This window comes from Petaurus breviceps, unplaced genomic scaffold (assembly GCF_028583685.1).
Source record: "Petaurus breviceps papuanus isolate PSGF00001 unplaced genomic scaffold, PetGlider_PUasm1.0 37, whole genome shotgun sequence".
NCBI classification, from domain to species: Eukaryota; Metazoa; Chordata; class Mammalia; order Diprotodontia; family Petauridae; genus Petaurus; species Petaurus breviceps.
In genome coordinates this window covers 107,489,284-107,506,696 of record NW_027186296.1, presented here as the reverse complement: position 1 = coordinate 107,506,696, position 17,413 = coordinate 107,489,284, and the positions used below count along the sequence as shown (strand labels likewise).

Below are 17,413 nucleotides of genomic sequence, written 5' to 3'. Positions count from 1 at the left end.
AGCTACGTTATGTGACACATCAGTCTTGAGCCTCAGCTCTGAACGAAATCCAGGGTCCGTTTGTCTCAAATTATCTGGGGAATTCATTAGGGGTCAAAGAACCATTTGCACTCAACTTCAGCCCTGGATTTCTGGGCAGAGGAAGCCAGAGAAGAACTTGAATCAGTGTCTTGAATGCATCTTTTTCTCTCAAATCTTCTTTATGCTGCTACTTCCCACCTCAGACTGCTATTGTTTAGGGGGATTTCCCAGCATATTAGCTCTCCATTATATAAATTTTTTTCACAGCATACTTTTGGGTAGCAGATAAGTAAGAGAACAAAAGCCCATTTCTTTGATAGTGATCCCAACTTCATTCTTATACAACTGTTGGAAAGGGAGCATTATTTTTGGATATCAAAGAAAAAAGAAGGTATTTCCTGAATCCAACCATCAGCTATCATTTCATAAATGTAAATATTTCAAAAAGCAGTGAATGGAAATAACAACAAGTTTTCAACAACCTGTTCAACATTTTTAATATTTCATCACAAAATCAAAAAAAATTGATTGTACATACATTTTACAGAGTCAAATATGAGTTTCTTATAAGCACAAATCCAGAAAAATGCAAAGGAGATTATATAACATGATAAGAAATGCAAGAAACATTCTCAATTCTCAAAAAATAAGGGTAAGATTTATCTTGGACCATGGATAACATAGAGAGGAAAATGTACATTCTTTTTATGTTTTCCATAGTTCATTTGGCTTGTAATTTTTCTGTTCCCATAGGGAGAATACATTGCTGAGATCACAGTGGTGACTATTTTATGTGCAAACATATTCACACCATCAGAGGCTTCAGATTAGATTGTTAGTTCTTATCCTTCCTTTTAAATTCTACCAAAAAACCTGGAGTGAAATTGGCTATAAACAGTATAGTTAGAAAGATTAACCCTGAGGAACAGAAACAAAAATGCAATCTTTAGAGAGTCCAAACAATTATTCTTCACATTCAAATACTATTAACTGAAATCACCCAAGTAGAACAAAGAGTATATAGTCTTACTCTGAGAAAATACCAAGTTTGGTTTCAGGTACCTTTAAAGATTTCTCTAATCCTCCTTAAAAACAGTCCAATTAGAAAGTTTTGCCATCTTTAAACATACAGTGGTGAAAATATAACAAAAAGTCATAAAATGATAATGAATACTTTGCTATCAGGCATTATCTATTACTGTATTTAGAAACCAGGCACTGATGAAAAACAGGTTACTCAAAAGTAACTAGAGAAAAATACTTGCAAGAAGGGCTATATATTTTGAAAAACATATTTACAATTAATTTGTTTCATGTACAATTTGACTAATCTGATTTTATATTTTACAGTCATACCTTTTCCTGATGATGAAAAAAGCCATCAATGTACTGTTTACCATATATAAAATAGTATTCAATTATTTAAAAATACATACAAATGATAGTTGTTAGTCTTCTCAGGTAAGCCTTCATCAATATCTTTTTTCTACAGTATATCTGTAATCAGCAAGCCAAAATGCCCAAAACATGACCAGTGCTTACAAAGTAGAAGTACTGATTAATTGGCACCAATGGGGAAAAGTGCTATAACTTTTATGTGTGCTGTGACATACCATTGACTAAACTTTGAAGCTGCCTCACAACTGTCTCTATTAGCTTTTGCTTGTCCCGATCATTCTTCCTGAACTGAGCAAATATATTGTTCTTTTTATTGGTATCCTTCATCCTGGAAAATATGTAAATTTTTAATGAAAAAGGCAATTAAAAATTATTCTAGTTCAAGTTAAACATTTTTCAGTGCTCAGTCAAAATGTCACAAACTAAGTATCTTGTTTAACATGCTTTCAATTCTCTCATATTAATCCAAGTTTTAGGCTTAAATATTCTTTTAAGAAAATACATGCTCCTTGCAAAAACGTTTTTAATTTTTTGAGCAACCATTCGTCATCCACATTAATAATTTTAAATGTTATAGCTATTATAAAGATATGTAAGCTTACTTATTTAATGCCAAAATAGTTCCGTAAAGTATGCTAAAATACATACCCTCTATGGACTCTGCAAATCACATTCACAGCAAGACAAGATGAAAGGAAAAATAACATTAGAAAATTTAAAACCACAAACTTTTGCTTTAGTTGTATGTCTTATATTGTAATTGATTACTGAAGCAACTTTATGTTGCATATGGAGCTTTCTGTTTATTTTTCACAAATTAACTGTAGGAGTTTTAATTATGAGAGGATAAGGATATTTAAAAATTTAACTCCAAATCAGTGATGTTTAAGGGTGATACCTAATAATGAAATGAGAAAGCAAAAAGACAAGTTCATCCTATCCTAAGGAGAAAAGAGTTCTAAATCTGGTATTTATTTTTCATTGAAAAAAGTGATGAGTAGATTTTATTTCTTACCGTGCAATAAACTCTTATTTCAAACCACCGGATTTTAGGACTACAATCTGACAGCAGTGACATAACATATTCTAATTTCTGTGTCATATTTGGCAAATATATGTGCCTTATTAGGTTTTAAAACTTTTCTGCAAATATCTTCAATTCTCGTACCAGTTTCTAATGAAGACTAACATCTTGTTAAACATATGACTGATCAGATTACAAGATGAGTTAATTTGCTGTTGATCTCAAAACGAGTAGAAATATTTAAATGAGCACAATAGCACTAGAGAAAGGGAGATTTGCTTTTTGTTCCTTTTTAGGGATTACATTTTTTTAGTTTAGTTTAGACATACCCCTTTTATTGGTATAAATCAACTCGTGATTAGCTTTGTCACCAAATTTAAAATGTTAAAATATTCAACAAAAAGTTTTCAACATACATACTCACTTCTCCAAAAGAGTAAGGGCTGTATTTGGATTTACTCGAAGGTATTTAGAAGTCGGTTGTCCATAGTCAGCTAGGTAAGTAGACCAGTCCCAAACCATAAAGAGGTCAAGAAGCTGATGTAGGGCATTAAAAAATAAGCAAACAAACAGATTTTTATCTATTTCCCAATAGCAGAACATATATAGTAAATATATTATCCTTAATCCATTGTACTATAGGCTTAATTTTACTGAAAACAAATGGGACAAATTTCAAACATTTTATTCACAATCTATACCACACATAGAAACGTGAGTCACTCTAATTTTAAAATTATTTAAAACTGGTGTGCTACTTTTCTCTAACAATAGGAATTTTTTCAGCTAAAACTAATTTAAAAGTAAGTAAAATAACACTAGTTTACATTAACATACATTACAAACATAAAATAATTTCACTTTGGTAATATTTTTCCCTCTGTAACAAAATATAATTTATAAGGGCCATAGTGTGCTGACTATAGCTAATTAACTAAAAAATTTAAACTATTTTAATTGAACTTTACTTCTAGAAGGCAAGTATATTTATCTTTTAAAGAAACAGTTTGCACCTAGATTTTCTCCAAAGTAATTTAAACCAGAAGCTCAGATAATCTCAATTAAGTGCATTAAACAACCCCTGCTGGATTCTCCATGGTGATAGATCCTCGGTACTATTATGAAACTGAAGATTTTGAGATTTTGCCTGCTAACTCTGACAGATAATTCTGTATAAACAAAACTTTAATAAAAAAAAAACCCCTGTTTTCTATAGTATTTTTAAATTGACTATTTGCTTTATAAACTATAAACAGTTAGGACTGTTGTCAAATATGAAAGTAATCTTTTAAAAGCCAATGCAGTGTCTAACTAAAGCACCAAACTCTTTATCCAACTTTAAAACCTTAATCCCCTTTAAGCCATTTAAAACCAACTTCCTATCCCCATTTGAATTGTTTCAGTAAGCTAAAATGCTTTACTTGCTACCTTCCTTCAGGTTTCATATTATTCTTTTTGTTTTAACTTACTTTATAAGTAAGGGGCCTGTCAGTTTTGTTTTCAAATGAAGAAAGGAAACATTTGCATTCACTCACAGGATATGTGAGCTGACCCACTGATTTAGGGGATAAAAACCTCTGGTGTAATTAAAGACATCCAAAGAAGTTGCAAAGAACATGTTCTTCCTTGAGAAAGTACAGGAAACATTTTACAATTTTATTTTTCTTTACTGTCCTTTGGGTATAATGTCATGTGGTAATCCTTATGATATGGTATTTCATGATTTACAGTCATCTATCCGATTTGAAATTTATGATAAAGACATTCTTGCTAAACCACATCTACATAATGAGAGGATTAGATTAAATGATCTATAAATTATCTTCCAGTTCAAAATCTATAAACCAAAGATCCTATTTTAATGGGATTAAAATCCATTAAAATCCATTTTATAATGTCTGTAAAGATGTAAAATACAAATGCAAAGGCACTACAGAACTCACAAAGTGGAAAGAGTGGTGTGTAAGCTAAACCAGTTAAAAAACAAAGCAAACCCAACAATGTGACCATCAGCATAGTGTGGTAGATAAAGTACTAGATTAGGGATAAAGAAAACCTGAATTAAAATCCGATCTGTCAATAATTTATAAACTGTATGATCCTCCGCAAATTATTTAAATTCTGAGCCTCAGTTTACTTATTTATAAAGTGAGAAGGTTTTACTTGATAACCTCTAGGTCCCTTCCAGTTCTAATTCTATAATACTACCCGTGTTTCCCCGATAATAAGACCTATCCCGAAAATAAGCCCTCCCCTTACTGTGTGAGATTCCTCTAAAATAAGCCCTCCCCCGAAAATAAGCCCTATTGAGATTGCTACTGTAGTGAAGGTGATCCCCTGCGCTATACGCTACATTACAGTACCCTCTGTAATGTCCCCCCCCCCCCCCCCCCCCACCCCCCCCGTGAAACGCACGACACACTCGACACACTCCGAGCTGCATCCAATCAGAGCTGCAGCAGTGAGCACGTCATCCTGTTCTTTATTGAATTCATTATTGAATAAAGGTACATTTTTTTGTTCACATTTACCTGTTTATTAAAATTGCTGCCAATGTTCATTAAAATAAGCCCTCCCCTGAAAATAAGCCCTCTGGTGTTTTTCTGTCCAAAAAAATAAGACAGTGTCTTATTATCGGGGAAACACAGGTAAGATGAAGAAAAGGTGTGCATATTAATAGATGAGTAAACTGAGGTTAACCAACCACTTAACTATGGTACTTTGATACAATTGTCAATCTCTCTCTCTCTCTCTCTCTCTTTCTCCCCACCCCTCCCCCCCAGTTCAGAGGGTTTCCTACAATGTATATTAAATCTCTTCCATATCACTATCCTGTATGCTTATGTCGGAGGGAGGTCTTTACAGGGAGCAGGGAGAGATCTGGGGAAAGATAGGTGGCACAGTGAGTAGAACTCTGGGTGTGAAGTCAAGAATTGAGTGGGAATGTATCCCGGACACTTACTAAAAGATGTGATCCTGGACAAGTGACTTTAACCTCTGTCTGCCTCAGCTTCCTCAACTGTAAAATGCGGATAATAACAGCACCCATCCTCCAGGGTTGCTGTGAGGATCAAATGAGATAATATTCACCAAGTGCTAAGCATAGTGCTTGGCAGACAGAGTAGATGCTTAATAAATGCTTGTTCCTTGGGGTGGCCAGGTGGCTCAGCAAGTAAAGAGCACCGGCTCCCGGTGTCGGGATGACTTGGGGATCAAATCTGGGCTCAGATACTTAGCATCACACCCAGAAATAACTGGCCATGTAACCTTGAGCAAGTTACTTAACCCCAATTGCTTTAAAAAAATAAATGCTTGTTTCCTTCCCTCCATCAGAGTGACTATACTGCTATTTTATGAAATATATTCTCTTTTATGACAATGTGCCTTTTTGCATACAGAAGCCTAAAGGACATCTGTTTCAAATGGTTTTCTGATGGTCTGATCTACACCTCTCTACCCCAAGATGAAGCAGGCAGGATATTACTCAATGAGTAAGAATCTGTACTAACTTTAGATGTAAACTAAGACCCTTCTCTATGATAGGAATTGGCATCTTAAAAATTTTTCATATACAGACAGGCACTCATTTGTAAATCACTTGTTATCTCAGGAGTCTCATCTGTTTTAGTACCTACATTAATACTTTTATATATTTGTATATTCACAGATATTTTATTAAAATCCAATGAATTTTGAAGATAATAAGCTTTTACCAAACTACGATTTCACTGGAGTAGGTATTCCACTGATACAGGTTGCAGCCTCTCTACTACTTCTTGCAATTCTTGCTCATATTTTGCCATAAATCTCCATGATCTACCCACAATGCATTAGTCTTTCTTCTCATCCTCTTAATGTTACACTTAGACTGTATGTTGTTGCATATTCTTGCTATATAACCAGCCCACCTCCTTTTCACATCAGATACATCTTTAATAGCACTTTGTAATAGGCTGTAGCCTGCTTCCTCCTGTCATGCTTTTATTGTCCTTTGGGTGTAACTTCTAATCCTTATGATAGTATGATATTTCATGATTTACCTTCATATAGCACCACCAGGAGAATACTTGTATCCTAGTAGGCAACATTTTTTTGGTAATTTGGAGAGAAGAGGTTTGATGGATAAGGCATTATTTGGATTGGGTGTTCAAAGACAGATAGGAATTTAACAGATAGAGGTAGTGGTAAAAGAGGGGACTACAGGCACAGGGAACAGCAGAAATATGGTGGCATATATAGAGGATGGTAAGTAATCCAGTTTGGCTGGAATACATGGTATATGGAGGGGATAACACTGGTAAGGTATGATAGTAGCTCAATTCCTACCTGCAATGTTCCAGGAGTATGTTGGTGATGGTAATGCCTTCATTAATAATGTCACTGACATGTATATTTTATTCTAACAAAAACTTTATAGAAGTGAGAAAGCAGTCACATATCTTGGTATTTGTTGATACTTTATTATCATTTTCAGTAAAAATGTCTGTGATTTTTCCCCCCAGTCATTTGGTGGTCTCTGTTTTCCAGATATCTTGAAAACTGATCCCTTGATATACTCAAATTTTTGTTAGCTCTAGCAGTTCCTCTGTGTGTACTTGGTTTACTCAGTTCCTCTTTCCACCTGTTTTCTTCAGTGCAATTTCTACTTCTTCACATAGCACACTGGAGACTATAATGATAAAATTCTAATGTAGTGGCTCCATTATCATGGACAGAAAAAACTAATTTGTCATAAACATCTTGACATATCTTTTCCATTGTTACCCTCTTATTATCCTCCATCCAGTTCCATCCTTAAATGTTTTTGGGATGATCTGTCTTAATTAGGTTTCTTGTCAACTTTTCTATAAATTTGTCTTTCCTTCCACTGCTTTTCATAGTTTAATGGGGTGATATTGCTTATAATCTTCTACAATAATTCTCCATAAGATTTTATAACTAAGTCTCTCTTTCTAAACTGTATCTCTTGGCAAAGAGAACATGTTTGTTGATGGGGGTAGTATCTAGGAATTTTAGTCTACTTATTATGGGAACTGATTCATACTGGTTAAGCTTTCTTAGAAGATATTGACAGCTATTGTTTTATACATCCCCCCCCTTTTTTAAGCATCAACACCTTATTTAAACAGTTCACGCTAGAACTGCTTCAATTTCACCCTATATCTTCTCCTTTTTATTTTTTGTCCAAATTAGAGATTGATTTTTGTTCTAATAAATCAATGATCTTACTATACAAAGACAATGACCTTGAAATATCTCCCACATCAATATCTGTTAGTATGTAATCAGTTTGATATTTTTTATGTCATTTGGTATTTGAAACTTCCTAACTTTCTTCTTGAAAAAAAATTGATAATGTATAGAAATGAAGCTTCTGCATTTTCAAGTAGTCTTCAAAAATGATTATCATAATCACTGCAACACAGCCAAGAGTTCCATAAAATTATATTTCTTGTTCCCTTTGTGCATATAATAAAACCATCTCTTATCAAATCCAAAAATAATCTATAAGACAGCCTTTAACTTAGCTGCAACTTTCTTTTGTTTTTTTAATGGTTTCATCTTTACAGAATATCAAGATTGATGTGATTCAATTCTTTCACAATAGTCTTATGTAGCCACTAGAAAAAGATTTCAGATTAAGAATATCAAGAGTTAATATTTATGGATAGTCTAAAAATTGAGATTCTTAGCACACAGCTGCTCATTTGCCCACCACCCTATCACCACCATAGAATCAAAAGGTTAAACAACACTGCAAGCTTTTTTTGTGTGTTTTTCATTGTTTTGTGACTTATATCTAAAGTGCAGGTCTGATTATGTCACTCCTCTTCCCAAGAAGTTTCAATGCTCCCTCAGCGCATTCAAGAGATATAAATTCCTCTAAGTATTTAAAGCCCCTCATAATCTGTTTCTGCTTCCCTTTCCAGTTGATTACTCATTATTCCCACTCACAAATTCTATACTTTGGCCAAAATAGATTTCCTGCTATTCTTCATACATGATGTTCCATCTCCCACCTCTGTGCAGTTGCAGAAGTTGTTCCCCATGCTTGGAAAGCTCTTGTTCTTCATGTCCATCTCTTGGAACCACTACTGACTCTCAAAGCCACCTCCTTCAAGAGGCCTTTTCTAATTCCCTCAGTTATCAGTATCCTTCATAACTGTGTACTTATTTTGTATATATACTATATTTATTTCTCTGTGACCATAGTATATCTCCCTGCCTGGTAGAAGGTAAGCTCCTTGAGGGCAAGGACTATCTCTTTTCTATTTGTATCTCCAGTGGCTAGCGTAGGACCTGGCATATAGTAGGTACCTAATAAACAGTTGTCAGTTCTTGGTTAATAGTGTCCAGCTATTATTGACAGAATAATTAATAGTAAGAATTAGGGCTGGCCCTCAGGAAGCAGTGTTACTGGGCCTCTACTGAGAGATGTTCTAACATGGTAGAACCTGGGAGACCTTGCAGTCTACTGGGGTAGTCTTTGAGAACCTAAGAATACCTGTATCCCATGGTGAGGGATCTAAGTCTTACTATATCTAAAGTAAGTAAAAAAAAAAACATTCAATTCTCTAAATTGCTTTAAGTTCTGCTTCAACATGGCAATGAATAAGGCATTAACTATCATTTATAAAAATCTTTTTCATACTTTTGTTTAAAAAAATAGGATATATCAGCTTACACAAGTGAATTCATTAGAAAATTAAATTCAAAGATGAACAGCATACCCTAACCAAAACAAAAATCTATCCCACCCAGTTTGAAGGTATTTAGTATGACCTAAAAGCAACTAAATTTACTTAAAAACTGTTCTTTCATAATACAAAAAACAAGTATTAGAAATGGCTTATTTTAATAGCCAAGTAAAATAACACATCTCAATTATTTAAAATCATGAATACCATCTGAATTTAGTAGCCCAACTTTCCTGTTAAAGGATTCCAAAACACACTGGATATCTAATTTGATATAAACTGGATTTATTCCAATATTTTCAAGTTAATTGTATGTTTCAATTTCTTGATGCTTGCTGTGACGCTAGCTGCTAACAAAAGGATCAGCTAGAAGAAAGAAATGGTTGCATGGGTGGTCCCATTTGCATTTTCAAAAGAGCTGAATCAATGAGGAATCAATGTCTTACCTCTCTGGGCTATGATGTCAACATGTTCACCTGGCTAACAGTTTCCTCTCTGTTGTATGGCTGCCAGTCTATATTTAGGAAACATGAGTTTTGAGGCCACCCTGGGCCCTAAGTGCACTTTTAGCATTTGGCAAAATGACTTTGTGGGGATTGGAGCCTTTAAAATTACTTTTTCCATTAGTAAAAGTTGATTATTTTTCCCTTCAAGTTGGTTTAACTTTCTTTGTTTTAGGTCTTTTAAAGCACATCAGGGGCACTAACCCAAGGCAAAAAATAAATACAATTAAGTTAGCCTCAAGGGAAAAGCAACTGGGGAACACCAGATTTCCTTTAGCAAATGTAAAAAGTAACCTGGAGGTCAATCCTGGTCCCCTAAATTCATTTGTCCAAATATCAAATTGACCTGGGACTCTGGGTTGGCTTTTGCAGATGTCAAAATCGAACCAGGAGATCATTTTTCCTATGGCTTCAAAAATCAAAGGCAAATTGCTCCTATAGTGCTTCAAAGGCAAATACCTAAATACCCCATACCACCTTCAGTAGAACTACATCTCCCTGTCCAGACCTTAGGTAATCAGGTAGCACAAAGTACCTGATGGCATACAGATCATGAATCAACAATCCATATATACCAACAATAGCACATAAAATTTTTTTAACTGGCATGCAGGGTCCCCAGGCATAATTTCAAAAGGAGAAATCTCTTTGGCATCTTTCCACCTCTCTCTTCCTTGGCTACTAAGTGCTCATATGATCCCCTCTGGCTGTCTAAAGCCCCAAATCTTGGCATCCCATATAGGCATATACTTGCCGAGGGTATCGTATATATATGAAGCACTAGCCCTCTTCCCCCACACATGCCACAAAAGAATTCAGCAACTTGGTACCCTGCTTCTTCCAGGCTAATACGACCATGGCACAAATAAATCAATTCAGTCTGTTGAGCCACACGAGCAAAATTTAAAAAAAAAACGCTTAAGTCATATTTTGATGGTATAACAACTGTGCTTACTGACTAGAGACAAATTTTAATAAGGGTCCAAATGCCAAAATGGAGGGCATAGAAATAGAAGATTAATTTTCATCTTTTCTTTAATTGATATTTTTCTCATTAGCATGACTAAAATGCTATACATAAAGAAATGTTTATTTCAATATAACTTTGTTATGATTTTTAAAAATCTCACATTCTTAAACTTATTCTCTCAAACTAATCAACTTCATTTCTCATGAACATCATTAATAGATTATAAGTAGATAGAAAATTCACAGAATCATGGAATTTCAGAGTTGGAAGGGCACTCAAAGGATACCAAGCTCAACTTTTATCTGATAAATGGCCTTTTATTGGAGACCTTCATTGAGAGGGAACTCATTATTTTTTGAGGTAGCCTATTCCACTTCTGGGCAGGACCGAATCTTCCATGCTTTTAGTTCTTCCATTTGAAATCAAAGAGAAAAAAGATGAAAGCCCCTCACATTCTGTACACCGCTCTAAGCACCAACTCCTCTACCAAATCTTTTCTTGAGGATAAATGTCACTAGTTTCTTCACATGAAATGAGCTCAAAACTCTAGCCTTCTGGCTGCCCTTCTCTAGACACTGTTCAGTTTATCAGTGTCCTTCCTAAACTGTGATAGAACTGATCACAATACTCCAGACGTGGTATGACCAGGGCAAAAAACAGTAAGACTACCACACTTGTTTATTCCTAGCAACTATGCCTCTTTTATTTTAGCCTAATATCGCATTAGCTTTCTTGGCTGCCATGTTTAAGTATTGACTTTTACTTATTAAGCTTGTAGTTCACTAAAGCCTCATATCTTTTTTCTTTTTTTAAAATTAAATTTTCTGTTTATTTTTAGTTTACATCATTCATTTGCAATAGATTTTGAGTTACAAATTTTCTCCCTGTCTTTCCCCTACCTACCACCCCAAAACAGCGATCCCACTGTATACCCCTCCACGAATCTGCTCTATCCTATGTCCTCCCCCATAAATCCTCCGACTTTCCAGTAGGTCAAGACGGATCTCTATAACCCAGTGCCTGTATATCTTATTTCCCAGTTGCATGTAAATAATAATAATATATTTTTTTAAACATTTGATTTTGAAACTTTGAATTCCAGATTCTTTCCCTTCCTCCCTCATCACCCACTCTTACTGGGAAGATAGGCAATTCAATATAGGTTGTACATGTGTAGCTACGCAAAATATTTCCATAGTGTATATATTGTGAAAGACTGACTATATTTCCCTCCATCCTATCCTGCCCCCCATTTGTTCTTTCTCTACTTTGACCCCTGCCCCTTTTCAAAAATGTGTGCTTCTAACTTCCCTCCCCCGCAACATGCCCTCCCTTCCATCATCCCCCCGTCATTCCCTTCCCCCCTACTCTCCTGTAGGGTGAGATACCCTATTTAGTGTGTATGTCATTCCCTCCCTAAGCCAAATTCAATGAGAGTAAGGTTGACCCATTCTTTTTTGCCTTCCTGTTCTTCCCCTCCATTGTAATAGTTTTCCCTTACCTCTTCTATATGAGATAATTTACCCCATTCTGTCTTTCCCCGTATCCTCTCATTATATTCTTCTCTCAACTCTCACTTTTCACCTTTTAAGTATTATCCCTTCCTATTCAATTGTTCCTGTGCCCTCTGTGTATGTATACCTATACACATATATATACACACTCACATATGTATTCATATGCCCATATATCCTCCTATATAGACACATACACACATTTATGTTCCTTTAAAATATTCTCATACTGAGAAAAGTTTCATAAGTTACAATTATCATTTTTTCATGCAGGAATGTAAATAGTTCAACTTTGATAAGTTCCTTATGATTTCTTTTCCCTGTTTACCTTCTCATGCTTCTCTTGCTTCTTGTATATGAATGTCACATTTTCTATTCAACTCTGTTTTTTTCAGCAAGAATGCTTGAAAGTCCTCTATTTCATTGAATGACCATATTTTCCCCTGAAACATGATACTCAGTTTTGCTGGGTAGGTGATTCTTGGTTTTAATCCCAGTTCCTTTGGTCTCCTGAATATCATATTCCAAGCCCTTCGATCTCTCAGTGTAGGAGCTGCCAGATCCTGTGTTATCCTGATTGTGTTTCCACAATATTCAAATTGTTTCTTCTTGGCTGCTTGTCATATTTTCTCCTTTATCTGGAAATGCCAAAACCTGGCTATAATATTCCTAGGAGTTTTTTTTGGCGGCGGGGGGGTGTTTCAGGAGGTGATCAATGGATTCTTTCAATCTCTATTTTGCCCTCTGGTTCTAAAAGATCAGGGCAATTTTCCTTGAGAATTTCTTGAAGGATAATTTCTAGGTTCTTTTTTTTTTTAATAAGCAATCAGGATTAAGTAACTTGCTCAAGGTTACACAGCCAGTTATTTCTGGGTGTGGTGCTAAGTGTCGGAGCCCGGATTTGATCTCCAGGTCATCCCAACACTGGAGCCAGTGCTCTTACTCGTTGAGCCACCTGGCCACCCCTTAGGTTCTTTTTTTGATCATGGCTTTCAGGTAGTCCAATAATTTTTAAATTATCTCTCCTGGATCTGTTTTCCAGGTCAGTGGTTTTTCCAATGAGATATTGCATTCTATTTTTTCATTTGTTTGGATCTGTTTAATAGTATCTTGATTTCTCATAAAGTCACTAGCTTCCATTTGCTCTAATCTAATTCTGAAGGAATGATTCTCTTCAGTGAGCTTTTGAGACTCTTTTTCCATCTGGCAAATTTGGCTTTTTAAGGCATTCTTCTCCTCATTGGCTTTTTGAGTCTCTTTTGCCATTTGAGTTAGTCTATTTTTTAGGTGTTATTGTCTTCAGTCAGGTTGTTGACTCTCTTTTCATGATTTTCTTGCATCATTCTCATTTCTCTTCCCAATTTTTCCTCTACTTCTCTTATTTGGTTTTCAAAATATTTCTCAAGCTCCTCTATGGCCTCTAATCAGTTCATATTTTTCTTGGAAGCTTTTGGTACAGGAGGTCTGACTTTGTTGTCTTCCTCCTGTTCCATGCTTTCATCCTTTCTGTCCCCAAAAAAGGAATCTAGAGTTGGGTTGCTGTGCTTCCTTTGATTGCTCATGTTGCCACTCAATTAGTTGACTTTTGATCTTTTTGCCACAGTAGAACTCAGCTCCCAGAGAAGAAGGCTTTGTCCCCAATCACTGGGGTTTTCTCAGCTGCTGGAGGTATTAGTTGGCTGCCCTCTCTGAAGCTTCCACATGCTCTGGCTCACTGGTCACACACCCCAGGACCTCCACCCTAGACAGTGATCCAGATCCAAGCAGGTTAAAGCAAGAGTGATTACCCCTCAGGATGGTGGCTTGGTCCCCCTAAAATCTACAGGCCAGGAACTCTTAAGCAGCCCGGTACACCTCAGCTGCTTCTCCCTCTGGTGGCAGAGGCCAGACCTCACTCCCAGACCCCCTGTTCCCACAAAGTCCACACTGACCTCTTACTTTGTCTTTGGCATTTATAGATTAAAAATTCTGGAAACCGCCACAGCTGCTGGTGATCCACTCTCCCAAAGTCCCTTTGGCTGGGGCTGGTCGGGTGCCCTGGAGCTAAAATGAGGGCTTATGTAGGGCTGGGTGCTGCTCCCAGTGTGTTGCACTGGCCCCCTCCTGCCAGCCTGCTGGGCTGCCCTCAGCAGGAGACTTGTTTCTCTATGTCACTTTTTGGGTTCTGTAGCCCTAAAGTTTGTTTAGAGTCATATTTTATAGGTATTTGAGGTGGTTATGGGAGCAGCGCAGGGAGTTTTCCTGCTTCTATGTTGGTTGCCATCTATCTTTTTTTTTTTGTAATATAAGCTGCTGGCCACCCCACTCCTCACATGCCAATTTCTCTTCTTTTCTATTAATTTTAAAAAAGTGCTTCAGTGACTTTCTTTTTTTCCCCTACAGCCTACTGTTAGCCCATCTTCCTCCTACCTCCTCCACAAAATGAAAACCAAATTGTGACAAATCTGCATAACTAAGCAAACAATTTTCCACACTTGCTTTGTCTGAAAATTTATGTCAGTGATCTTTCAAAAATATTGAAGAAACATGGGGGTGCAGCAGATCTAAAGAAAGGCCAAAGTATTCCTGATTTTCAATAAAGAAAGAAGAAAGTGTACCCTGCACTCTATGACTTTTCACCAGGGAACCTTGCTTCACTTCCCTGGAAAAATTCTAGAATACATTTATATAACCCCTATGCCCCAGGCCAGCCTGGGCAGTTTGCTGAAAGACTGGCTAAGTTCAGAGAGATGTGACTCCTGATTGGCTAAGAGACTACTGAATTTCTGATGCCTATTATGTACATAAGAGAGAATGAATCCTGTTTACTAAAGAGCCTGAGAAAAAGAAGGCAAGGGTAAGGTTTGAACTTTGAATAACTAATGGGAGCTCCCAGAGTCACAGGCATATGGGCAAAACTAGCTCTAACCTATCCCTGATTCACCAGTCTGTACTCCCAGAGAATGTTAAGAGCAGAATTCTCCAATGGTTCTCTATTAGGTGGAGCTGAGATTGTATCTCTCTCCCCCAAAGAGTCCATTTATTCTTGTCTGTTCTATCATCTACACAAATCTGTAACTTCCTGATTTCTATTTCAGTGGCTATCTTTGGCTACTGATTTTTTGAGGGAAGGTAGATTTGGTAAGGAATGAATAATAGATTCACTTAGTGTTTGATGTAGGGGAGAGCCTTGAGGTAAAAGTAAAGAACAAACAGCAACCCTGGTAATAAATGAAAGAGGTAAATAAAAACAAGAGCAAGAGTTATAGATGAACCTGCATTCACTCCCAGAAACACAGGAATCCAATCTTATAAAGCCAGTAGTGAGGATCAAAGGGAAGAAATCAGCAGAAGGCATGTGTAGCCTGCTTATATCCTAGGTCCCTCCTACCTCTTGGCACTTGACCTCTATTTGTTACTAAGGAGCCATATGGAGCATGCCAAGCTCCTTTACATTATTAAAGGGATGGTTTGTGAACATTTAGAAAATGAAATGATCACTAAAAGACAGGATGGCTTCCATCAAGCAGTCTAGTCATGACAGAATGATGTCATTTCCTAACTGGACAGGGTTACTAGATGAGAGACCAAAGTAATGCTGTTGTTATAGCTTACTTTGATTTCTGCAAAATATTTGATAATGTCTTTCATGCTGTGTGGACAATATGTAGAGATGTGGACTATGTGAGGGTAAATTATTCTTTACTGGTTAAATGACTAGGCCCAGAAAATATTAAGTAATGGCTTGCTGTCAATTTGGAGGGAGGTCTCTAATGTGGTACTCTAGTCATTTAGTAATCTGTCCTTGGTCCTAAACTATTTAATCTTTTTTCTCTTTAATTAGTGTCTCAGATGAAGTAAAGGTGGCATCAAGGTAATAGGGATACAAAACAGAGAGCATGTAAATGGGGTGAATGACAGTCAGTACCAAAGAGGTATAAAAGGGACTAGAATGATGGTTTGAATTTAATAACATGGAATTTAATAAAGATAAATATGTGGTCTTACTCTTGGGTTAAAAAATCAACTATATAAGTATAGGATATACAGAAGTATAGCTAAAGAACAATTCATCTGAAAAAAAATCTGGGTTTTAGTGAAATACAAGCTTAATATGAATCAATAGTGTGATATGATAACCAAAAATGCTAATGCAGTATTATGCTACATTTAGATTCATGGTATCCAGAACATGGGAGATGACAGTCATGGTATACTCTAATCTAGTCAGACCACATCTGAATTATTGTGTTTAGTTCTGCCAACCAAATTTAGAAAGGACATTAACAAGCTGGAGAGTATCCAAAGAATGGCAAACAGGATGATGAATGGCCTTGATATTCTGCCACATGAGGACTGGCTGAAGCAATTAGGGATGTTTAGCGTGAAGATGACAACACTTAGTGGAAACATGATAGCTGTTTTCAAGTATCTGAAGAGCTGTCACTTGGAAGAGGATTAGGCTTATTCTGTTTGGCAACAGAGAACAGAACTAGGAACCAAGAACAGAATTTCTGAAGAGGCATTTTTTTGTCAGGCTTTAGGAAAAGACTTATTAACAGAGCTACCCCAAAAGAAGAATGGGATGCATTGTGAGAATGAGACAGTAATAGAGGTTTTCAAATGAAGATGGAATAACCGCCTGTTGGGGATGTTATAGAAAGGATTATTGGGCAGATACTGGTTGAAGTATGCTACACAAGATTCTCCCAAGGTGGCGCCATGATGGCAGAGTAAAAGCATGAATTTGCATGAGCTCCCATTCCAACTACCTCCAATACCTATAAAAATTACTCTAAAAAAATTTAGAGCTATAGAACCTACAAAGTGACAAAGAGAAACAAATATCCTACTGAAGGCAAACAGGCAGGCCAAAAGAAGGGTCTATCGCAGTGACCTGGGAGCTGAACACAGTCCCACATGAGTTGCACTGGCCTAGACTCGCGGCCCAGACTTCAGGTGAATGAATCACTGGCAGCTGCGGTGGTTTTTAGACTTCTCAACTCATAATTACCAAAGAGAAAGTAAAAGGTCAGTAGAGAACTCTATTGGAACTGGGTGAGAGAAGAGTGCAGTCTGGCCCCTGCCCCTAGGGCAACAGAGGTGGTGGCTGCAGTTGCTGCCACGTGGCTACCTCCAGAGCTCCTGGCCTACAGATCATAGGGGGACCAAGCGACCATTCAGAGGATAATTGCTCTCACTTTGACCTGCCTGGATCTGGGTCAGAGTCTTGGGTGGTGTTCCTGAGGTGAGGAACACTAGCATGCCACAGCTTGTTGTGGCTGTAAAGAGGGCACCCTGTTCAT

At 36.7% G+C, this 17,413-nt stretch overlaps 1 protein-coding gene across 5 annotated transcripts in view; it reads right to left on the bottom strand.

The window, feature by feature from the left end:
* Window positions 1–492: 492 nt before the first annotated feature.
* EXOC6 (exocyst complex component 6) overlaps window positions 493–17,413 on the bottom strand; it is a 237,637-nt gene continuing 220,716 nt past the window's right edge. For 2 of the 5 annotated variants that reach the window (XM_069099242.1, XM_069099243.1), the window contains 2 exons: window positions 2,868–2,980; window positions 493–1,747 (listed from right to left, as the gene is read on the bottom strand). In XM_069099242.1, coding sequence (XP_068955343.1) covers window positions 1,615–1,747; window positions 2,868–2,980 — 246 coding nt within the window. In that variant the 3' untranslated portion in view covers window positions 493–1,614. Of the gene's footprint in view, window positions 1,748–2,855; window positions 2,981–17,413 lie in introns of all 5 variants that reach the window. The other 3 variants (XM_069099246.1, XM_069099245.1, XM_069099244.1) reach the window with 3 other exon arrangements.